Source organism: Coccinella septempunctata, chromosome 5, assembly GCF_907165205.1.
Source record: "Coccinella septempunctata chromosome 5, icCocSept1.1, whole genome shotgun sequence".
Lineage (NCBI taxonomy): Eukaryota > Metazoa > Arthropoda > Insecta > Coleoptera > Coccinellidae > Coccinella > Coccinella septempunctata.
In genome coordinates, this window is record NC_058193.1 from 39,857,310 (window position 1) to 39,881,664 (window position 24,355).

The 24,355-nt window shown below is 39.7% G+C and overlaps 2 protein-coding genes across 4 annotated transcripts; one reads left to right on the top strand and one right to left on the bottom strand.

Moving 5' to 3' along the window:
- The first annotated feature begins 2,611 nt into the window (after positions 1-2,611).
- On the top strand, positions 2,612-6,605 carry LOC123312740 (enolase). 3 transcript variants are annotated; one of them, XM_044897202.1, is made up of 6 exons: positions 2,612-2,741; positions 4,315-4,465; positions 4,526-4,899; positions 4,955-5,219; positions 5,718-6,252; positions 6,329-6,605. In XM_044897202.1, exons 2-6 carry the CDS (start codon positions 4,342-4,344, stop codon positions 6,357-6,359), a joined length of 1,329 nt encoding a protein of 442 aa, XP_044753137.1. In that variant the 5' UTR covers positions 2,612-2,741; positions 4,315-4,341; the 3' UTR covers positions 6,360-6,605. The 3 variants fall into 3 exon arrangements, with proteins under 3 accessions (XP_044753137.1, XP_044753136.1, XP_044753138.1); XM_044897201.1 differs by lacking the exon at positions 2,612-2,741 and adding an exon at positions 3,915-4,066; XM_044897203.1 differs by lacking the exon at positions 2,612-2,741 and adding an exon at positions 3,915-4,066 and having other exon boundaries at positions 5,718-6,605.
- Positions 6,606-6,796: 191 nt separating this feature from the next.
- On the bottom strand, positions 6,797-24,102 carry LOC123312818 (dual specificity testis-specific protein kinase 2). The gene is made up of 5 exons (XM_044897322.1): positions 23,265-24,102; positions 10,730-11,050; positions 10,342-10,676; positions 9,889-10,073; positions 6,797-8,967 (listed from the first exon to the last, which is right to left on the bottom strand). Exons 1-5 carry the CDS (start codon positions 23,520-23,522, stop codon positions 8,102-8,104), a joined length of 1,965 nt encoding a protein of 654 aa, XP_044753257.1. The 5' UTR covers positions 23,523-24,102; the 3' UTR covers positions 6,797-8,101.
- Positions 24,103-24,355: the final 253 nt, after the last annotated feature.

Consider the following 24,355-nt stretch of genomic DNA (forward strand, 5'->3'; position numbering starts at 1 on the left):
ATTTCCTGCAATTTTGAGGGAAACGTCAAAACAGATCGATCAGCTCCTAATTTTCGAAAATACTTGCAAAAGTTTTTCTGGGAACTAAGAAGATTTGAACGAGTTCATTATCTGGATGGGTGACCTCCCTCGTTACAGTTTCAACAGGCGCAAAAAAGTCTTGACTTCATTTTTATGTTTTCCCAATAGTTCTTGATCATTTCAAATAATGAAATCGTTTTTGAAAATTGTATGCAATAATTTTCACTATGATATCCTGATAAATTAGTGGAAATGCCAGCTATACAATTCAGGAGATCAAACTTACCTTCTTCGAGATTTCTCCACCAGAGGTATGCGGTTTGCCTATACGGACGGTAGAACCAAACATGCAAGAAGGATTTTTTGAAAACCGAAAGTTGTTTTAATTTGTGCACGATATATATAATAAGCATTATAAGGCCTTCGGGAACAGCTATGACGATAATTATTCGTTCGAACAGCCTGAAATGAAATCTAGAGCCCTAAATTGATCTTAATACCAGTGGAAGTGTGTTTAAGGGAATGGCGGGTATTTGACTGATTATTAAATTATATATTGCATTATATCTCCTGACAACTTATTGATGATGGCAATTTAAACGGTTATAATTATTTCAATTTTTTGAACCTCTACGTGATAATATCACGGGAGGATACAGCCTAGAATTATTTTCACATTTGCTCTACACTCTGCTACAAATACGACGTGCAAAAGCTCGCAGTATAAAGCTAAATATTTATGATTTTTGACATAATACACAATCAAAGTTTGCCATATCTAATTCTAATTCATATCTAATTCTAAATCATAAGTCTCTACGTTTTCTAATTCATCTTTTGCGATTCAACATTCAATTTCTGGTTAAAAATAACCGAACGCAAAGATGATTGACTTAGGTCAGTGAGTAGTAATTTCCTGAATTGACGACTGACCATTAGAAAATGATGAGCTTAAATGCAGCCTAATCAAGGAGGATTACGTTCGACGTAGATGCACGATAGAAAACTTATTAAATTGCGTCATTTTGTTTCATCACAACAAATAATTAAACTTTTCAAAGGAAGCGTCTTATTCTCTCCTAACAAATAAGATGCCGAAAACAAATTTGACACATGCGTCATTCACTTGAAGAATAATTCAAATGAAAATACAAGTTATTCGCTCATATTCTACGTAGCTTCTCAAAATTATTCAATTTATTATCGAATTTCTTTGCATTTTAACTTCCATTTGTCACTAAGACCAACAAATTCTTTTTCTTTGGTTTTATTAGTATTCAAGGTAGCCACGTGGTACTTATGATCAAACAGTTGATTTAAAAGTGAAAATCAACGTTGTCCCACTATGATTCATTTCGGTTCAACTGCAAATATCGATAATTCGAGATCTCTAAGAGATATTTCCTTGAAAAAATCTTGAACTCTGCCCTCTGCCTTTAATTTCCCTGAAATTCTTACCGCGCACTTTTTGAGCTTACGATCGAATGTGGAAAGGAAGTTCTTATCGTCGATTTTCGAACAAACGTAGAATATTTTTTCTTTGTTTTGCAATAATTGGATTCTCGTCGAATATGATGACCTATTAACACCATCAGTGTTAATGCTTGAAAACAACAAGTTATCGATGAAATTCATTCATATATTTTGCTTGTACTATGGAAATCGTAAGGATGATACTTGTTTACAAACGACGGTTATTTGAGCTGAACCGCGTTTCTGTTTTTATGAATGGAATTTGGTGAAATCTGAATGATGACCGAAGCTACAAAAGAATTATCGGACACAGACAGGGCTATATTTCTGAGAAGATTGCATTTTTGGTTCGACAGTCATCAATGTATCTAATGTATACGTTGGAAAAAAATGGGAACCTACTAGATGCACTTAATTTCGATCTGATTCAGACTGCTTGTCGTCAGTTTGTCGTAATGAAATTCTAACCAACGCTCCAAATTAATTCTGAGCGGGAACAGGGACGTATTTCCTCAGATTATTTAAGAATGAATCATCTATGTTGAGAGGGATCGTGGGAATTTATACAGTAGCTCGCATAGAATACGTCACTTGCTCATAAAAATGCTTGCTTTAATTTTCTCGTAAATTGGGGCCTCCATTCACTTCCAGAGGCCTAATACCTCATGATCCGACCCTGAACATTCGAATCGTTGGAGAACTGATGATTAACAGCGGAAGAATGCGAAAATTATCAAAGATATTAATTTCTGATAATTGATATGTTTGGTAAATCCTACTGCCAGATGTTGGCCAGTTCTTTCCGAGAATCTCGTAATTAGATGCGATCAACCGTTACTACGTAATATTTAACAGAGATAAAAGGTGTTCACAGAATTATCTGCAAAATTATTCATCAGTTATAGTAGTCCAAATAAGAGAAAACTTATTAGGAGTACAAAAATACAATTAGGAATTCACTTCTGGGAAATGATCAAAGCAATGGATCCTAGATGATTCTAGGATTCAGGTGTGTAAGGATGAAAGATGAAACTTTTTCCTCAACCCTCTGACTCTCTCTTTGGTGGAAATTTTCTGATTTGAGCTCAAAATTTGAACAGTTTTACAATAAATAATTAATGCAAATATATTTGTACACGAACTACAAAGTAGCTGCAGAATAACTTAACGTCAAAATGGTCGAATGATGTCAGTGTGACTTTCGGTTGTAAATTTTTTCAAATTCTCGTACCATCAACCCAATTCAGGTATGTAGAGAACAATTTTCACAAAACCTTTCATGTATCTCTCTTTTTTTCGAAAACATCATATGGATGGGCGAATCATATTCGAGATTTTTTTGAGAAGTACACTACTTCCTTACGTTTAAAGAGATGCGCAGATAGAGAAGGAAAAACTGAGATGAAATGAGCCTTAGAAACTGATTTATCATTCTACAAAAGCTCGATGTAATATGGGAAAATTTCCAAATTTCAGTTTCGCAGAAATGGGTTGTTTTCATTCCTCAAAAGTCAAGGCTACACACATAATTACTACATAAGAGCAATCATTGCCAGATCAACGAACTGCTTTCAAATATACGCAACCAAATTGCGTATATTGATTGTTTGCTGCGTGTGAGACAGGTTTCTGATTCACCATCGGAAATTTAATCGAATATGTCTATCTACAGGTGTTCAAGAACGATCAAGCATCCGTCCATCTTTTTTCTAGCTTCGGCAAAGGCCTCATTCAGGATTGGAGGCAAGCATACATTGGTGCACATAAAGGTACTCTTTAAGTTCGAAACAGTGCTGCCATATAAATTTAGCGCACGAGATTCATTCAAATAATAAGTTTTTTTAACATTCCTGAAATTCATTAATCTGATTCATGAAAACATTCCTTCAAGCATCTCGGTCTGTGTCGTCAATCCTGAACTATGACCCTGTTATTCGCTTAACACTACCAAGAATCGATAAAACACTGAAACAATATAAAGTTTATCGATTATTGTGTCAGAATATACGAGAGCAGTTGTATCGGAAATGTGTCAAAATAACCGTCATCCTTCGTTATTGATTGTTTGGTCAAAATGGGTCTCGTCACTGTCTCATTATTGCGCAATTTTTTTCATCCTATTCTCTCAATATTACACTAACGAAAAATTCAGTTTTCTCCTTTTGAACTCTGATATGAAAAGAGTTGAGTTTGGAAGGAAAAGTTATCAGACTTTTCGATGGTATTGCGACCCTATCAGATTCTCTGCAGTTAGAACCGAGGTTAGAAAGTTTCCGGATTCAGTAATTTTCCACAATTTTTAATTTTCCAATTTAGGGGATTCCCAATTCCCTTCGAAAGGCTATCTAGTGGTATTCATTCAAACTACAATTCACAAAGAAGACGATGAAAAAAGGAAACTTTACAGGTTGCTACTTGGATCAAAATGCAGGTTCCTGTAAAAATAGGTCCCTACCTTACAACGTCCTTTACGTGTCCTCTTGTAAATTTGAAGGTTGTGAAATTTTTTGACATTCAAATAGTGAGCGATTAATTGTGACGATACCGGTCCTAAATAATTGATATTGTATTTGTAAGTGTGTTTTTTCTTGATTGTTTTATGACTTTACTATTCCTTTGGAGAATTTTCATTTCGATTCCATGTCAATTTGATTTATGTAATATTTATGAGGAAATTTGAGGAGCAGATAAAAGTCACGTATTACATTGCCCTCTCAAAGTTATTCACTCATTTAGAGTGTGTTTCTGTTGTGCGCATGTATCAACAATTTTTTAATCAAGATTTTTTTTAATCTAGTTCAAACAATTCGTCATTTTCAGCGGAACTTTCGAAGCCAACAAGTAATCATGCCAATTAAAAGCATCTTCGCCAGACAAATCTTCGATTCCCGTGGAAATCCTACCGTTGAAGTAGACTTGGTTACAGATTTGGGACTTTTCAGGGCTGCCGTGCCATCTGGAGCAAGTACAGGTAAGTCGATCCATTCAGTAAATGTTACTATTGTTTCCTTATTCAAATTCATCTTTGCAGGAGTGCATGAAGCTTTGGAGCTTCGAGATGGAGACAAGGAAAACTACCACGGCAAGGGGGTCAGCAAGGCTGTGAACAACATCAATAAGACAATTTCTCCTGCCCTCGTTAAGGCCAATCTGGAAGTCACCCAGCAAAAAGAAATCGATGAGTTCATGATCAAACTGGATGGTACAGACAACAAGTCCAAATTCGGAGCCAACGCTATTCTGGGAGTGTCGCTCGCTGTGTGTAAGGCTGGAGCTGCCAAACGTGGTGTGCCCCTTTACAAGCACATTGCAGATTTGGCTGGGAATAAAAACTTGGTTCTCCCTGTCCCCGCCTTCAACGTTATCAACGGAGGATCTCATGCTGGTAACAAATTGGCCATGCAGGTAATTAATTAGATATTTGTTGAGGGATGTTGAATTCAGTTGGAACTGTTTGTAGGAATTCATGTTGTTGCCAACTGGCGCTACCAGCTTCACCGAAGCCATGAAAATGGGTTCAGAAGTGTACCACCACCTGTCCAAGGTCATCAAGGAGAAATACGGACAAGACGCCACCTCTGTAGGAGATGAGGGTGGTTTTGCCCCCAATATTCAGAACAACAAAGAAGGTTTGAACCTACTCAATGACGCCATAGCTAAGGCAGGTTACACTGGTAAAGTGGAGATCGGTATGGATATCGCAGCCTCTGAATTTTTCAAGGACGGTAGGTTGATCGATTCTTCAATTTCCATCTAAAAATTTAAGGAAAATTTCATTTGACAATACTAAAGCAAAGTTGCGATCATAAAGAGGTGGTTGCATTGAAAATAAGGTGAATTGGCGAATTGATTCGCGGTATACTTGCTTTTTTCGAAAGAAAAACGCTTCGTTTGAAAAAAATTCAAAATTAGCAGTTTTTCGTTTCATTTCCCGAATGAATATCATAGAAATTTTGACGTCTTCCATCCTAGCCACAGAGTGTTTGACAACTACAGATTACAGAAGATTCATGGGGGACAAAAGTGAAGTTAGGCATCGACATGGGCGTCACAGTCGACGGGGCTTTTACGATTGAGAATAAGCAGCAAGGTTTTAACGGTTTGTATCGGTATTTTTTCACGAGGAAAGGAAACAGGCGAATGCGTATATGTTTAAGGGTATTTTTAACGCATAGGCGAACCTTTTGATTCACTAGATTAAGTGAATTCAATTGGATTTTCAGGTCTTTACGACTTGGACTTCAAGAACCCCAACTCCAACAAGTCCGACTGGGTGACCTACGAAAAACTAACGGACATGTACAAAGACTTCATCAAGGACTTCCCCGTAGTGAGCATCGAAGATCCCTTCGACCAGGACCACTGGGAGGCCTGGGCCGCCCTCACCGGAGGCACTAACATCCAGATCGTCGGAGACGATTTGACGGTCACCAACCCCACCAGGATCCAAACTGCCATCGAGAAAAAGGCCTGCAACTGCCTGCTACTCAAAGTGAACCAGATCGGCACGGTTACAGAGTCGATAAACGCCCATCTGCTGGCCAAGAGGAACGGATGGGGCACCATGGTATCTCACAGATCCGGAGAGACCGAAGACACTTTCATCGCCGATTTGGTGGTGGGTCTGTCCACCGGACAGATCAAGACCGGCGCGCCTTGCAGGTCGGAGAGGCTGGCCAAGTACAATCAGATACTTCGCATCGAGGAAGAATTGGGAGCCGGCGCCAAGTTCGCGGGGAAGAACTTCAGGAAGCCACAGTAATGACCTTTCCTTTCCCCGGTTCAGTTTTTAGATTCCGAGAAAGTTTCTAACCTTTGTTTCGATCTTTTTCAGAGCTGTGGAGTGTAGATGTGGCGGCAAATAAGGAATTGTACGGAAATTTTGCATGACACGAACGTAAGAGGAATTTTATTTGAAATTGGTAGAGTAATTGTATTCGAGAAATAAATTTTTTCAACCTTGATTTTTAATTTATTGTATGCCACATAAATGGAGTTTTTCTTGTGATTCAGTTTTTTCTCGCGAAAGGTTAATTGTGAAGATTCCATTGTGTAGTTTCTATTTAGTTTTATGTAATGTATATTTGAATTAATACATTATTTAAGTAAAATTGTTGTTTTTTGAAATGATCATTACCTTGTGACGACTCTCCTGAACCTTAAATGAAGGTCTGGATGTAAGTTACGAAGTCAATCCCTAAAAAAGGCGTTTTGTTTACAAATGAGTACCTCAACCTGTCTAAAAATTCCTTGTCTTCAAGAAAAACTTGTAGATCAACTTCCAGAAAAGAAGAAACAAAAATAATGAAAAATTATTTATATTCGCTAAATATTAGTATACATTTTTATTGACAAGACATTGGAAGATACAACAAACAGACCGTTTTTGCTAACTCAACAAATATTCACCAATTTATCAAACACTTGGACGGTCAGCTTTATAGAAATAATAATATAACCATCTTTCAAAGCAATCGGATCATGCTTTGACGATATTAAAATTAATAATCCATAAATTTTCATCACCAATTAAAATCCATTTTTTTCATGGGGAGGGGAGGGGGTTAACGTGAAACGATACAATACCAACATAATTTTCATTTCACGTTAACGCCTCTAATTCATCTATATAAGGAACATAAAGAATACAAAATGTGAAAATCATTTTAACAACACCTCGCGACGATCCCCGTACGGGCCTGATACAGGCCGTATAAACCGGAGATTTTCGATTTTATGAAAATATACCGTCATAAACATCGAGAAAAATACAGTTTTTTCTATATCGAAATCCGATCTAAAATAACATGTGAATTCAGTCTTGAACGTTATTTACATTTTATTCATTATCTAATACTGCGGATAGTTCGAATTAGCTACCTCAAACGTCTCTTCTAGATCGGGACAAATTTCCAAGTATCCTATGTCTTAAAGAATAAAATCACTCGCGTTACCGGGTCGACGAACATCCGGTTTTGTGTTCAGATCGAGGACTTGTCTATGGTTAAGAAACGCTTGCCAACCTTATAAAAACGGTTTCGTTCTCAAATTTATGGTTGTGACACAGAACTTTTCAAATAATGCAGGTGTTCTGTGGTTTCATGAAAGATTTATATAACTTCTATGGACAGTTGCAAAAGACCTACCTTGACACTTGAGTACTTGTTCTATGACGAAACCATAAATGTTACGCATAACCAAAAAAAACCTGAATAATGTCAAAAATTTTGAGAACACCGATATAAACGTTCAATCAGGATTGTAGAATGATTCAAACAGCCAAAAGGCACAAATACATTTAAAAAACACGGGAATTTTGTGTGATATTCCCTTTGAAGACCATTTAAATCCGCCGACCCAGTACGATATCGAGAATCTACGAATTCGGGTAAGTGCCTCTTCAGGATACTACATCGAATTGTCCGGACCCACAAATTCGTATTTGTTAAAATGATTTTCAGTGGTTCTTCGATACGTTAACAGCGAGTTCTCCACCCGTTCCGCGATTCGATTAAATAGGCCAGCTCGTAAAACAAGTGCGAACATTTTTTGACTAGAAGAAACCACGAAGAAACGACAAGGAAGATGGAAGTGTCAAAGGATCGGCCTACTTCTTATCGAATAGGGGCAATTTGGACTTGACGGCTCCCTCGCAAACCACCAGTCTGGAGCACTTGGGACGCTGCTGCGGGGGCACGTGGAGACTGCCCCCCTGAACGGCCACGTTGCCGTGCCGTTCGAGCGATCTGCGCAGCGCGGCGATCCGCGAGCTCAGCTGCAGACCGCCCCTGACGCCCCCCGGGTGTCTCAGGGTCGCGCCCTTCTTCTCGAAGTAATCCACGATGGCCGAGATGTTGGGCTGGAGGTCCTGGGTCGTCCACTCGGAACCGGTGAGGCTGGATATGTCCTCGCTGCTGTCTGTGTAGATGGACGAGGCGCGCTTGCAGAGCGCGTGGATCTCGGCCGGTTCCAACTCGTCGAGCGATCTCAGCGAGCTGACCGCCGTGCCGCTGTCCCAAAAGGAGTTGGGCGACAGGCACTCGCCGACGCTCGAGTAGAAACCGGACTCGCAGGATCCCCTGCGGCGCATGCTCGGCATCGGTTCCACCGTGCCCGAATCGGACAGGTTCGTGCCGGATCCCGTCCTGAAGAGGGGATGGACGTAGAGGGGGGATCTGCTGGTGCTGGCGTGTTTCCTGGTCGCGGTCGGGGAACCGGGCAGCGACTTGGGCGACTCGCCCGCGGAGGTCACGTGCGGCGAGGGCATTTCGCAGCAGGACGAAAAGTTGCCCAGGAACTTCTTGACGCCCCTGAACTGGGCCAGGGAGGCGAAAGGGTTGGTCGTGCGAGGTTTGTAGTAGGGGTCCTGTTGGCACATGTGGATGGCGTGTCTGCGGGCCTTGTCGCTCGGCGAGCCGAACATCGACAGCGTCAACACCGATACGTCTTCGGACAGGGACCTCCTGTGTATCACTGCAAAACAGAACGGAAAAAAAAATCAGATTTTCGTTGATTTCTCGTTCAAACTGGAGGGTGTATTTCCGTTTAAGATCATTTTTGATCTGACAACAGTGGAAGTATGAAGAAAAGTCTGACGCGGTGTACAGAATTCTGAAAAAGTTCCACTCCTGGTGGGATTCGAATCCTCGACCTCTTGATTGTCGGTCAAATGCTTTACAACCGAGCTACCAGAGGAGTGAGGTCCAGTGAATTTAACACCTTTGAGAACCGATTTGAAAAACGGAAATACACCTTGGTTGAACTACGAACTACGATAGATGAGTGAGCGTACGACAAAAACATAATTTCCACAAACTACATGAATTAGACAGCAAGGGGACTTGAATTCAGAAAATTACTTACGTCGAAAAGAGGCCTATCAAGGATAAATTTATCATGCAATCTTGAATCTTTAGGAATCATTTCCATCTCCTAGCACAATTCTCTTCTTTTTTCGAGTTTCTTCTATGGGGCATGCATTGACATTGTTTTTGAGGATAACCTAGTCTTGTTAGAAAACATCCGGAAATGGCCATGGGGAAATTTAGAACGTTTTCAACCGGTACCAATTGTAATTTCTTGACTTTGAATCGTTCAATTTCGAACTTGCTCGAAAACTCAATAATCTATCTGGTCCAATCTTCAATATTCGTCAGATACCAAAGACAGGCAACCATTTTATCACGATAAAACGAAAAACACCAACGCATCGAAACAATTAAACACCAAAATACAAAAATACATTCTATTAAAAGATAAAATATAGTAAAAAAAGAATTAATGACACAGATCAATATCACAATTAGGGTGGGTAAAATCTCATCGTTTGTTAAAACACAGACAGCCCGTCAGAAAACGTAGGAAGCTGAAACATTTGATCGGCCAGATACGTACGTTTTCTGTGTTGCGGGGCCGACGTTTGCACCGACAGGCCGGGGAGCTGTTCCTCGCTTTTCGCCACGTAACTCCCCTTGGGTGCTTCCTTCTGGACACCCGCGTCCAAGTCAGTCATTATGTCTTTGAGAGACCGTCTGATCTCGGTGAATGTGGGACGTTGATCTGGCTCAACTGCACAGCATCTGAAACGCAAATTTCGTTAACCTCAAATATGCATTCGTAACTCTTTCAGAGTCGATATGTAAACTGTCAAATTATCGTAATCTATTCAATTCCAAAGATGAATCTGTGCTCGAATTTCTTCTTTAAAAGATTCTGTGACTTTTTCAGATTCGATGTTGATTGTCAAATTTGGAATTTCAAAGATCAATATTCTATATTTGAACTTATTTCATTTGTGACTCTTTCAGGTTCGATATTAACTGTCAAATCAGCGGTCGATGTTCTCACCTGAAGGCTAGTTTCAGAAAGTCAGGTACGATGATGCGTAGGTCGCACAGCTCGGTGAAGGCGAGGTAGTCTAGGCCGAAGTTGTTGGTCCGAGGTAACTGGTCCGGATCGGAGTCCACCCTGGCGATCATCTCGCAGAGCACGATGCCGTAGCTGAACACGTCGCTAAGTTCGTTGTAGAATTTGCCCCGTATGCATTCGGGCGACATCCAGTAGGGCGAGCCGACTGTGCCCAGCTTGACTTTGGCGTCGGGCGGCGGTATGTTGGCGGCCAGACCGAAGTCTCCCACCACCCCCTGAAGCTTCCCGTTGTCCAGATGCTTCACCAGCACGTTCTGAAAGGTTCGCATTGAAACTACCCTTCTAAAAGTTCAGACTCTACACTTACCCTACTCGTGAGATCCCTGTGGAAGACCCCGTTGGCGTGTAGATACTCCATGCCGCACGAGACGTCGTACGCCAGCGTTATCCTTGTGGCCATCGGTAGGTCGACGTCCAAGTTCTGCACCAGCTGGTCCAAGGAGCCCCCGTTGATGTATTCGGTCAGGGCGTGCAACTGTCCCTCGTGCACGCAGACCCCCCGCAAACTGAGGATGTTCGGATGCGAGAGTCTGTTCATCAGTTGCACCTCTTTGAGCATGTTTCGTCTGTTCGATCGGAGCTGGTTCATCTTGAGCACCATCACTGACCCGTTAACCTTATGCGTCACCTGCGAAAAGAATATAAAATGAAAAAGGAAGCCCTTCTGATCATCGTGAAGGAGGTTAGAACAAAGTGACATTTCTTGAGCCGGCTCAGTGGTCAGTGGAATCTATGAACACCACCGACAAAAATGTCAAAAACTTTCTCATTGATATCATAGAAGGAAGATATAAGCCATATTTTGGCGATTAAGCGTCTTAATCGATGTCTTAAAGCGTCTTTAAGCGTGACGTCATTAATTTTGTTGTCGCAAAAATAGAATATCGCTGATAGTTGAGTCATCTGTCGTTGTCATTAGACAGCGAATCGAATTGTGAATTTTTCAATTTCTGTTCTTTGGCTATTATTTGAAAAATATTTATTTATACTAAATGATAATGCAGAAACTGCATTATTGGCAATAAAAGCACTCTTCCCTAGTAGGAATTCAAATCAAATTCGATATAAACAACATATTCTCTTTCCGGTTAAGAAGACACAGGCCAGAGACAAGATGACTCTATGACACAGGCGCTCTCCACAGACCGCCAGGTTCCGCTTAAAGCGTCTTAAAGACTGACGTCATGACTTATTCGCTCGAATAGCATCGCTTAAAGACGCTTCACGCGTCTTAATCGCCAAAATATGGCTATAGACATCTGTAGATCTACCAGGGGTGGATAAATCGGTATGCGACGAATCGGTTGGGAAAAATAGACTTTCTGTGGATATCGCATAGCTCGAAGCTTCTGCAGACCAGTTGATCGAAATGTGTCGGAAAACAATCCATCTCTGTTGTATAACTGGGAATGTATCGTAAAGTTCTCATGGTGTGGGATTAAAACTCCACCCCGATTAGAGAGTCCATCGTGGAAGCGAAACAATAACCGTTTATCGGCTTAATGGCGTCGTTATCTCCGATATATTCCAATTTCCTGAGCGGTGGCGACGGCGAAAGTGAACGCCGCCGTGCCATAGAGGAAAAACGACCGGACTACGATTCGTGCGCCATTGTTATCCGCGGATCTTCGATACTTCCACACTTTTCACACACTTTCTACTGCCCGACCTTCCGATAATGGACGTTTGTAAGTTTTACGTCCGTCGGCCGTTCTGAAAGTAACGCCAAAGACGCGAAAAAATTCCCAGGCTCCGGAACGTTTCAGATTTATCGATGGTCGTTTGGACTTCCTGCAGTTGGCACCACTGACGACGGTTCGTTGTCGAAATACAAGAAATTGCAACCATAGCAGTTCGGCCGTTCTTTATTATCATAGTAGGGAGTCAAATTCAGGGTAAAAATGTAAATTCCTATCTAGATTCAGATTTCAAAAGGAATTTCAGTATTATTATTTGTTCATCGTTTATTATTATCGATATTCGGACAGATACAGTATAACGAAAAGACCGATTCAATTTTCTAGTGAAAACAAGATGAAATAATTATCGAACCACAGATAGATAGCTGCCAAATTGTCACGGTTGCCAACTTCTTAACGGCTCGAAATGTTACAGTGCACGAAGTCATAGATTTTTCTCTACGATCCTGTAGATTTTATTCTATGAGTGCTCGTTAACCTAGGTATTCGGCTAGACGGATTAAAATCCACAATAATTTTATTTTCCAGATAGATCCAACTTTGAACAATTCGCATAAATGAACTCGTACATGTGGTGCTAAAAGAAATACGCACATCGCCTGCGATTACAGAATCGGTCGGATTTTCTCGAAGAATCCGATCCGCGTATTATTCCCGTCATTAGACAAGGTGCGCCGTATTCTCCATATTTTCTAAAAATACTCATCTGAATATTTACGTTTCGGTAAATTCTTCAAGTCCCTCAAGTCAGGTAAATGTATAAATAGCTAATTGTCGGTCTGCTTGATGCAACCTGGCGTTGCTAATAGAAACCGTGTATTGTTTTCGGATGCGTTCATCTAACTGAACCTGGGAGACGGTCTCCCCATCTTTCACCATCGGCCAAAAAAAAAAAAGACCTCGACGAGATTCGAACCGGAGACCTTCGCATTACGAGCTTCTCGCCTTAAACATCTTGGAGAAAATCAGCTAACGCCATGCACTGAAACGAGTAAATCTATTGCAGAAAAAATAGGGTTTATCGTAGAATCACTTGACGTCATTAATTAATTCTACTAAAGGTAGAAGTTTCAAAGGTGATCCGTTTTAAATATTACGATATCTAGAGTAAATCTCAACGAGAACAAACACAAATATGTACACGAGTCCGCATAAAATGACGCGTGAACTTGAAATCGGCAAGGTTAGCGGAATGTAAAACAATGAGAGAGCTGTTTAAAATTCGAGTCGGCGAAGGAGACCGCGAAGGGCGCCGAGCTATGTTTCCTCAGAAATAGTCCGCAACGCGCGAGACCGAAAATAAACCAAAAATCGACTTCCTGCATCTGATCGTCACTCATAAATATGCGCCAGTTCTATTTTAAGCCGATCGGATTCTCCACGCCGAGGAATTCGATGCATTCATCGCATACCTACCTGCCGATAAAAAAAAAACGAAAAAAAAAAAAACAAGCATAGAGTCCAACATTTGAAATATATCGCGGCGACGGATAGGATCAGTTTATTCCTCCTTGGTTGGATTCCTCCTAGAAAATAATGAATTTCCTGCAGAAATTATCGGTATTCTCATCGATTTTTTTCCTCCATCTCGCTTGATCTTCCCGGGAAGGAATTCTGAATGAACGATAGTTTTCTCAGTGAATGGAATCACTTGTTGATTCACGTCTTGTTTGGCTAACGCATTGTTGTACCCGATAAGTTTTCCAAAAAGGAGCGTTGATTGCGAATGACGAATATCCGATATCTCCATTCAATTTGTTCCTTACAAATATAATAGAACGATCGAATTCTCGGAAAATCGACGGTTTCCAGGAAATCGACAATGCCAAAGTTTCGAGAATAAAAATCCACCCACGTTCAGATGCATACAAAATAATCTCGGCCGTTTCCTTACCAAAATTTGGTAGAGAATTCTCTGCTGTTACAAACTGGCACCATGAGAAAAAAAAAAACAAATACTTGGAGCCGTTTTTTTTAGTCACTTTTCGTAACTATGACTCTTCAAATTATTAAGGTAGTCATGGGCATTTGGCTACCTTAGATATCATAGTTATTTATTGTCACTATGACTCTTCTAAGGTAGTAACTATGACTCTTTAAGGTAGTCATGGCCATAGTAACTCTTTGTAACTATGACTCCAAGACAAAAGGACATTATCAGAAATTGCAAGTGCTTTTTCCGACGGTAATGACATCGTTCATGATACATCGACGACCTTCATAATGAGTCTTTAAACGTATAATTTCCCAAATTACCAATACTATCGTTTCCGCTATCCGGAAACAAATATAACGTTCATTCATCTGCGAGTTTGAACGAGATGCGGACTATCACAATAAATATTGTAATTACCAGAGGATGCCGGCAATCTATTCTTGATAAGGAATTATTTAAAGAACGTCCCACGTCGTGGATTCAATCTCTCGGTTATCCAAGATTCAAAAACCGTACAGACGTGATGAAAGTGACAAATTATTGCACGTTGATGAAGGATTGGGTGGAATTTTCTTGGGATTTTCCAAAATCTGAACGATTCACGCACCTTAACGATAGGTTTCGCCTTATTTCAGAGATAATGTATATGATTTCCTAATGGCAGAAAAGTACAAGAATGCTATTTACTTTAGAAATCGTAATCGTTTTGTGAATACTCGTAGATAAAACATTTCATTTTCCATCAGGTGTTCACCTTAAAAACGTATTATGAAAAAAGGTAACATTCCACGAAAACAACAATGTGGTGTTTCGAAAAATTCCCAAAAAGTTGGGTTTAGTTAAAACTTCCTCTAGACCGAACGGTTAGTCCGAGATGGATGAAATTTTAGATTTATTACTAGAAGAGTTGCTCTTTCAGAATATGTATCACGTTCAGATCTACAATAATTTTCGACTCGAAAGATAACCTTCGAATTTTTGGATCAAAAATGAGCAAGGGGTTAGACCACCTAAAATGGTCTATTTCCTACTCTGTCTCAAAATAATAATGCTCTATTACTTTCTTAGGATATGGAGTGCATAGAATTTGTTTTGAAGATTCTAGAAAACCAAACAGTTGATGATTAGTTACAACGTGACGAGATTTCTCCACTTCGTTCATCTAAACTATATTCCAAACGTTATAAACCGTTGTAAAACTCACAATCTTATCTTTCCCTTTCAATTGCCTGGACCAAATAATATACTTGTGAGATTTGCGTTCCGAAAAGGTCTCTTTTCAATCTCTCTCCGTGTAGCGATCCGAAACAACAATAGACGATGATAATTATCGATAAAAACGATTGTTTCGCTATCGGGTCCAGGATCTGGCCCGATAGAAGATAAGGTCGTTATGTTATTAGTTTTGGTGATCGTGCGATTCTCGAAATTTCCTGCGATGCAGAAACTCCGAAAGGAACTTTACCAATTTTTACGAAATCATCCATCGAGGTAACGAATTGCCTCACGAACTACGTAATTTCCTCCATTTCGGTTCATAATTTCCAATAAAATATACTTTTAAAGAACGATAAACGATATATAACCTCAACGAATTCAGAAAATTGGACCATAGACTTAAAACAGCCTTCACAGATTACAGATATATTTACGGTTACAAAAATGATCTATGGATGTCACGTTCCGTGTCCGATGTCAAAGACGCATCACAGAAATAATTACGTACATACATCGGAACATAGAGATGATGATTCTATCTCGAATAACTACGTGATTTAAAACGATGTGAATGATCTGGAAATGGGATAACTGCTGTACATCGAATCCTTACGTGTGCTACGTGTTACTTTCGACGAGTATCGATGGCAGCGAGGTAATTTGAAGGAGAAGAAAGTGAAGATCTCTCGATTACGACAATTAGCAATTTTGAATCTTCACTCTCCGTCGATCGGTCGTGAACGCGCTCTCCTGATGGGTGTAATTGGACCATTTGGTCTGCATCCGACATCTCGACGGTACGAGAGGTGTCTCGCTTTCCCCGCATTTTGGACCCGTCATTTCCGATAACGAAGCTTCGGAATAGCGCATACAAATTTTCATGACACCCCCATGAAATTTTCGGTTCTTGTCCTGGGACGGGATTTGTCGACATCTCAGAAAGATCTGAAATTTGTCAGTAGGTAATAGCACGTTTTCAGCTGTGCAATTTAGGTTGGTATGACTGATTAAGGTCTGACATTGACAAGACCACGATTCATCTATGGGAACACAAGCTGAAATTTTACTTTGAGAACACTGAGTATTATTCGATCATGAATGTCATGTCATCCGAAATGCCCTAATGGAAATAGCCTGGACCCATAGAATATATAGATATCACACATAAGTCTATGCACCGACCAAAGATATTTCGAATATTTTTATACGTTATGTCATCTTTCATTTCTATGATGAAACTACAGAAATCAGGAGTGGAAATTGAAATATTGCGATACGAATTATAAACTGCTGTCAAAAATTTGCATATCCTTTCCGACGCTCCGTATGCTTCCAGCGTTTCGCGTCCTTCGAGACGTTTTTCATTCTTCTCGTTTCGTGGGATATATCTCGAATTCTTGGCATAAGTCGTGCGTGCCTAAATAATGCACCAGATAGAATGGAGAACGATTAGCGCCGAGGTATTTGGGTTAGTTGGCACTTTTACCCGTCTGAATACCATTCATAACGAAAGTCAATTTTAGGCGTAATCGACCGAAATTTAACCAGTACCACGAGAAAAAAAATCGAACGGCTGTTCGTCGAACCGAAATCTTCGGGCATTTTCGAAAATCCTCCATCCACAGTTGGAATGTTCAAAAGAAACAATGAGAAATTGCGTTAAGTGAACTTATACGTTAGGTTCCTTTTTTTTCGACACGAAATTTCAACAGAAAGGAAGGGAAACATTTTCGTTTCTTCGCAACAAACGTGGCAAATGGGTTATCGAGCGAGAGCATCGCCACATGACTCAGCCAATTTTTTTTTCTCGCCAGGGATCGCAAATCTCGAAAGGTGATTCACGACGTTTACGCGTTTTCGGCAAAACGATCGATAATGACCGTCAGTAGTTGACACTAGGTACAACCGACGACGGCGGGTGCGGGTATTTTCGTTCGGGAAAATATTTCGGGAAATTCGGGTCGATCCGATGCCAAATCCCGTTGTTTTGAACGTTTCGTTCTAAAAATTGCCCGTCGTCGGTGGATACGCGATCCCCGAAATCGAAGGAAATGGATAGATTTCAACTACACTCTTGACGAAGGTAGAAAAAGCCAACCCCGAAATGTTTTCTTCTTCTTTGAGTCGTTAAAATATTTCAACAGTAGATTCTTGAGGTCAAAAGAATCACTTTTTTCCCCTACCATTTTTTCCGATTCGGCTCTGATTAAAAAATATAGCCATTTTAAGTTTTCACAATGCTGTGCCACCCCTAAAACCAAAATTACCTTCAGAATAACGAGCTAAATCTATGACACTACACATCTGTGGATCTTTTAGACAGAGTTGTATTCAGCCAAAGTACCCAATTCTTCAAATGTCACAAATATTTTCTAATTTTTGAACAAACTACTCGAAATCGGCGTATTATACGAGAAAATATAAAGAATACTTTTATTTTTCCAAAGGTGCAAATGTTCATTAGATAACGTCCAACTTAATTTCAAGAGTTAGGTCTCTGAATTTTTGGTATTTCATGGTACGTAATGGTCATAATGAGAAAACTGGAAGACGTGGGAGATATCTCGTGTTTGAAGAAGATTCATCAAATAAATGCAGAACTAAATTCTGAAATTCAATTAATTCGATAAAACCATTTGTCAGATAGAACTGCAGATAGAACTGCAATAACACTTTTTATGGTTTTTCAACAGCCTGTTTCTTTTGATCTCAAGAATATACTGTTCAAAAATCTGTACGAGCCCAAAGACTCACCCTGTATATCATTGAAAAATGAATTTTTGATAGTTTGATTCATTCCGAACAAATAACGTCTCCTACATGTATTTTCTTGCCAAAAGTGACGATTTTCGAGAAAAAAAAATTGTAGCGTGAGTCGTATTGGCCTGAATTATCTCCGAACTCATATCTGCTCAATAATTTTTTAGTGATCTCTACGAAATTAGGCACAAATCTATCAGTATCAGTACTTAAAAACTATGTATAAAGTTGCGATCAAATCGAATCGGTATCTTGTCAAATATCAAAAAAACAAATTTATCTGCCCATTCTGAAAATTGCGAAGAGAGCTTTCGTCTACGTTTGAGACCATTCAACCTCAAATTTACAAAATTCAAACGATCCCTATAGGAACAATATCCTTCGTAATGAATTTCGTTCTCATTCGTTTCGAATTCGAACCAATAATACGTCCTCGAGCCAACTGGCAAAATTCTGCTCTGCTTCGTTCGAAAAATCAGGTCATCCGCCCGTATCAAAACAATCGTATGTTTTGAATTTTTGCGAAAACGTCGTCGATGCGAATTCCTCCTCTCCGGACTGGTTCCGATCGTGGACGTATACGTTTTCGTCGAGTAAAAAGACTGTGGACAGACGAATATGGACTTGTATACCCTACTTTGACGTCTCTCCATAGAATTGAGCGATTCGCCTAACAGGCGGAATGTCAACTTAGGCCTCCTCGTAATATAAGGCGATCCCGAGGAAAAAACGATCCGGAATTTCAATTAACGCGCTCGTTATCATCATTATTATTAATATTATTTTAGCGTTACGTGTCGCCTTTTACGCCGCAAGGTCAATATATTATATGCCCGTGAACCGAAACCTATAACCGGGTACGAAAATATCGGAAAAACGTGCTCGCTTTTCTCCGTTTCCCCGTCACGTTTTCCCGAGGAAACAGCCGAAGGAGTTCCTCGACCCTAACCATCACCTTCCGCGAACGCACCTATTCGGATCAATCTCGGACAATTCGGGCAGATCCCGAGTTTCCCATCCAGTCTGAATCACGAAAATTGGGCATATTTTGCTTTGGCTTTGCCGCATTCTAATGTACTCGTAAGAAGATCGGCAGCTCATTCAACAACTCATTTTGGAAGATACGGTCATGAAAAGTCGAAAAATATTACATTTTCGATGCTACACTCATAAAATATATTCATCAATCGACTAAAATATTTCCAACAATCGTTTTCCTTCGAGCCCAATCGAAGGAATTTTCATTTCGAGTCGTTCGAAGTGTAAAAAGTTATTGATCATTAAAACTGAACAAAGCCAGTAATTGTGCCTCGGAATCAACGACTACACGCCACGACCTTGTCAAGAACGGCGAGCATATCGACGCCAATTATTTCTAGTTTTTTTTTCTTTCCATCTATCTATACCGGGTAATTAATACACGTTAACTTTTTCGAACCAAGTTTACGCGCGTGAGAATTTTTCATTTTCCCCTAGAGATCGTTCGGGATGGTAAACGACCATTGTTGTTACCTCATCGGAAACGGATTTTATCTTGCCGTTTCTTCTTCTAGAGCGGCTCATAGAGCACGCGGCGGAAAGATATACCTACAAATATTTCTGGTTATGTAAAATCGTCAGTGAAAGTGTATATGTATATATACGATTCGAGAGAATCGCTCGCGTTTTTTTCCTACGGTATTCTTTCCGACGGGTGCAATTAGAATAATAATTAAGGCCTATCTCGATTTCCTCACGACGTTCCAGATGTCCGACGAGGGCCGACGGTTACAATCTATGACGTTGACGTTTGGTTGCGACAGATGATTTGCGTCATTCGATCGGTTACTCGAGTGTCATGCGAGCGAATTAAATAAATCGTCCCAAACTCGAGAAATTTGATGAACAAATCGGATATGGGGATCCAACCCTTCATCCCATAGCACCCATTAACTGGGAAGACTGGGTAGATTGAGTCCGAAGGTTAATCGTACGAGATAACAAACGGAAAAACGAAGAACATCGCGGACGTCACCTGGTGGAGAAAGTTTTCCGCGAATTAATTCCATTATCAACCCAGGCAATAAGATAGTTTTAATTGGTGTTTTCGACAAGATTTAATGCTCGTACTCATCAGACCAATACGACAGACTCGGAAGAAAGTGAATGGGATTAAAATCTTCTATGTGCACACATAACCAATGCTGCCAACGATAAAATCTAACCGGGAATTCAATTTCCACTGTGTATCAACAAACATTTATCATCGGCAATCGGAATTTTGCGACGTCTTTGATCTAGATCGAAATCCTCAAACCTTGAAGAAGTGTATACCACCTGGAATGACAAGAAATTATTCCAGATCGATCTAAGCCATATGGGGAAATCGTGGTAACCCAGAGGGAACGAATAACAATTTTAATCAACCAAGAGCGAAAAAGAAGCAGCTGTTTTCCCGGTTGTGAATAATTCTCGTCAAATTTCAGAGGTCCCAAAGGCAAGCTAGCGATAGATATCTACCATGAACAGCTGACGCGGAGAAATTCCGAAAGTACTTCTTGGTTTCTAACATAAAACGCGCTTCGAGGAATATTCAGATAACATAATTACGACTGTAACCATAGAGATGACTCTGTCATTACCCGAAGAAGTTTTCACTGTTTTTATATTGGCAACCTTTCAATTGGAAAGAGGAACATAGAGAAGATTCGCTCATAGAAAATTATAATAACTGAGCATAGACATAGATTACCTGAATGAGTTTTCAGTGTTTTTAAATTGGCAACCATTCAATTGGAAAAAGAAACATAGAGAAGATCCGCTGATAGAAAATTGAGCATAGATACATATTGAAGAGATTATTATGTTATAATTTGACATCCGAAAGTTTTTGAATTGGAATATGAAAGATTTGTCGCGGGATCCAGTGTAACGCGTATGTGTGTGAGAACCGTCATTGGCGTCCTACGTTTCCGGTCGTTTTGCGTAACTACCAGGCGTCCCATTGTTGCTTATATTACTCTTTCCGAATCGCGTTCGCACGATCAGCATTCTGCGTTAGTCCGATTAATTAAACCATAATTAATTGATGGGTCGTTTATGTAAGACACGAGCGACCGTGGAAACGGAAGTCAGTATGGAAAAAGAAGAAGAAAAGGCGTCAAAGGTGGATCGAACATAGCAAACAGATTATCTTTCATTATGGTAGGATTGCTGTATGGACGAGAATGCATAATTACTTTGACGTCATCCCTCATCTCGTCTTCGACCGTCTCCTTGCGTCCTCATGTTTTTATTTATTAATTTTGTATAACACGGATAAAAATATTCTTACTGTCACTCAAAACTGCCAAATTCAACTTTGACAATTCCACAATTCAATATGCGACTAAAATCAGTGAGACAAACTGATGAAATAACCATAAAGAACAGTGAAGTTGTCGAAACACCAAGGTGGATAAACCATATCACCTAAAATTCTCCTCGTTAACCTTTCGAATACGAAAGAATGCGATTGTGAGGTTCGAATTGTTCCCGATAGTTTCTGTGCGCGTTCAGAAACGTCTATGGATCGGCATAATTCACCTAATGTATGCCCATTTCTGCACTTGATCAATTCTTCTCGCGGCTGTCCGAAAGATGAGGTCAAGTCCGCCGTTCCCCCCTAACACGGATAATTGAAAATTATCAATGATACTGTGACAAGCAGAACGGCGCCAGTCGTTAACCTTACGCAAGAAACCGCATTTGGTCCTGACAAGGATATCTCGGAATAGGAACCAACGACGTTGTTCACAAATGTCGGTCGATTATCCTTTTGTTTTCCTACATGATTCGTTTTCTATCAGTTCTGAACGATATCGAATCGTTTCAAATCGAACTCTAGATCTTCTTCGGTACTCGATTCAGATATCATTATTCTGTGCTCGAGTAAGGCGCATAGAAATCATCGATATCAACCTTAGCCTAAATCTTCGTATATAGCGTGGGACAGTGTGCAATGTATTACCAAACTTGGAATATTTTTAGAGCACAAAACGTATTGTAGGAGGAATCTTCATTATTATCGTCACATCAGATGTTTATGAAGTCGGTGAATTCGTAAACACCCATGGAATTCAACTTGAAATCACGTTCAGTTTAAAAACGGTCCAAATACCTGTTCTATAGGACCCAGAAATGAATAGAATCACTACAAAAGAAGTTCCTGGAAATAATCGAACTGTGGGAAAAGTATATACTTACGTGCCACCCAAAATCATCAATTCTAGGGATTAGAGCGCCGCGGTAGAAATGTTACCAAAAATTCCTATTTGATGTGAGCTACCTTCTCACATTTTGTTCAAAAATCCAACGAGGAAGGATATTCAAGGATAAATATAGTATTTTAGCGAAAAATACCATGCAAAATAAAAATTCTCCTAAGGTTTTATCTATGACACAACTATAGAAAATTATCAAATTAATATTTCTTTCCCCCATAGAAATTTTAAGTTACAAGCTTAGATTAGGGAAATTCCCTCCCTAGTCTAGTTACAAGGTAACTCACTGTTAGGTTAGTAAATCAATCTCATTTTCTATGACTACGAATTAAACCAAGAATTTATTGATGAACGTCCAGTTTGGCGATATGTACTATCTTTCCTTTCAATTATTGTGAATCAACAAAAAATGCCAGTTGCCAACTCTGGTTTCAATGTCTGTCGTGGCCTAAAGCCAAGAAGAAAAGTGGAAACGAGCATTGGTAGATAGGTTTATGTTTTCTCGAAAAACAACGATGAACACAAACAGCATTAACTGTACCTACAGCTGGTGCTTGGAGATTTCTTGCAATTAGAGAGGCATGCATTTTCTCGTTAGTTTTATGTCCCAAGAGCAAGAATAATGGGAGCAAGTCACGGTTTTTGATATCAGAACTCCCGTTTTGAGTAATTGCATTCTAGAGACGATAAAATAATGAAATTGTTACACTAAACAGTACTTTACATCGAGTCAATTGGGACTGCACTCGACCATATGATAACAACAATGCAGCCGACGAAAACGATTACATCCTCTACCTGGAAGAGATTAGTTATGGTATTTGGGGTATAATTTGAAAAGTTCGTCGTTCTTTACGTTAGCTATTATTAGTTTTGGTACGATTTTAAAGCAGGTGTCACTTTGCATATATGGCTTTTCCGAGGTTACTTTTTCTATGACCTAGATGTCCGGAGACAAGACAAGCAAATGGTAAATAGTGTTCTTACCTTGAAGACCTCCGAAAAAAACCCTGATCCGATTTTCTCCTTGTGAAAATCGTCCAGGCGATGTAGGGCTGACACGGCATGTTTCAAAGCCTGACAGGAAGAACCAGTCTTCAGCCTATCACATCTAGTTCTTGGGGGCTCCGACAGTTCATTATTTGGACAAAAAAGTTTTTCATAGTCATTGTCTTTAGGATCACAGGGTGTGTCATATATGCACGAAATTTTAGAACTTGTGTCATCTTTATTGGATGGGTGCATCGTTGTTGCTCAATAAAAAAATTACGTATCGTTAACCAAATTCGTACATATTTTCGTATAACTTACGCGGCGAACTCTGCAAGTTCTACTGTCGCACATGCTTCGAATTTTTTGTTGGGCCACATTCGGTTTTTACAGTAAAAAATGACATTATTCAAAATATAAACAAAAAATACGTCACGAATTGACACCTTCGTATTTTCAATTTCACGATTTTCAGTTTCCTCGCGCACTTGATTGTTAACTATTGCACATTCCTTGAACTTTTTTTCGGAAATTCAGCTGTGGAAATGGTACTCGAATAGGATTCTTCAAATCACATACACATGACATTCGTTGACGAAATTCAGTCTTCCACTATTTAGGCATTCAACGATACCGTCTTCTTGGATTATTCTATCTGCAATTCCAACACAGAGTGAAGTATTTATGTAAATAAAAAGGTAAATGACAGCTCAGCTTTCACCCAAACGATTTCAACTCAACGTACTAACACGATATACAGTAGTAAACTCAATATCCATTCAACAATTCTACTTCACTTTAGCAGCTGCCATATTTGAATGAAGTCAACCAAGTCATGTCTTCTTAGCTCTATCTTTTTCTTTCTTTCTTGTTCATAGAACCGAATGCTAATCCAGTATCAGCTGGTATGCGCGCGTCTCCAAAAGTGGGATATTTCAGCGCGACGTTCAAATAAACATTAAAAAGTAATTTTCAGAAGGGGGACAATAATTAATAATCCTTACGAATATTCGGAATTTGAGCTGCGATAATTCAAAAGTCGACACTGTAAGGACACATATTAGCAGTAAGTTATTAATCCATCTATT

Bases quoted from the DNA above. Each gene is read 5' to 3' on its own strand.
- LOC123312740 (XM_044897202.1), top strand. From the start codon at position 4,342: ATGCCAATTAAAAGCATCTTCGCCAGACAAATCTTCGATTCCCGTGGA. The intron at 4,900-4,954 runs GTAATTAATTAG...AACTGTTTGTAG, and splicing joins GTAACAAATTGGCCATGCAG to GAATTCATGTTGTTGCCAAC. The intron at 5,220-5,717 runs GTAGGTTGATCG...TTGGATTTTCAG, and splicing joins CTCTGAATTTTTCAAGGACG to GTCTTTACGACTTGGACTTC.
- LOC123312818 (XM_044897322.1), bottom strand. From the start codon at position 23,522: ATGCACCCATCCAATAAAGATGACACAAGTTCTAAAATTTCGTGCATA. The intron at 10,677-10,729 runs GTAAGTGTAGAG...CGAACCTTTCAG, and splicing joins ACAGGGATCTCACGAGTAGG to AACGTGCTGGTGAAGCATCT. The intron at 10,074-10,341 runs GTGAGAACATCG...TTTGCGTTTCAG, and splicing joins TTTCTGAAACTAGCCTTCAG to ATGCTGTGCAGTTGAGCCAG.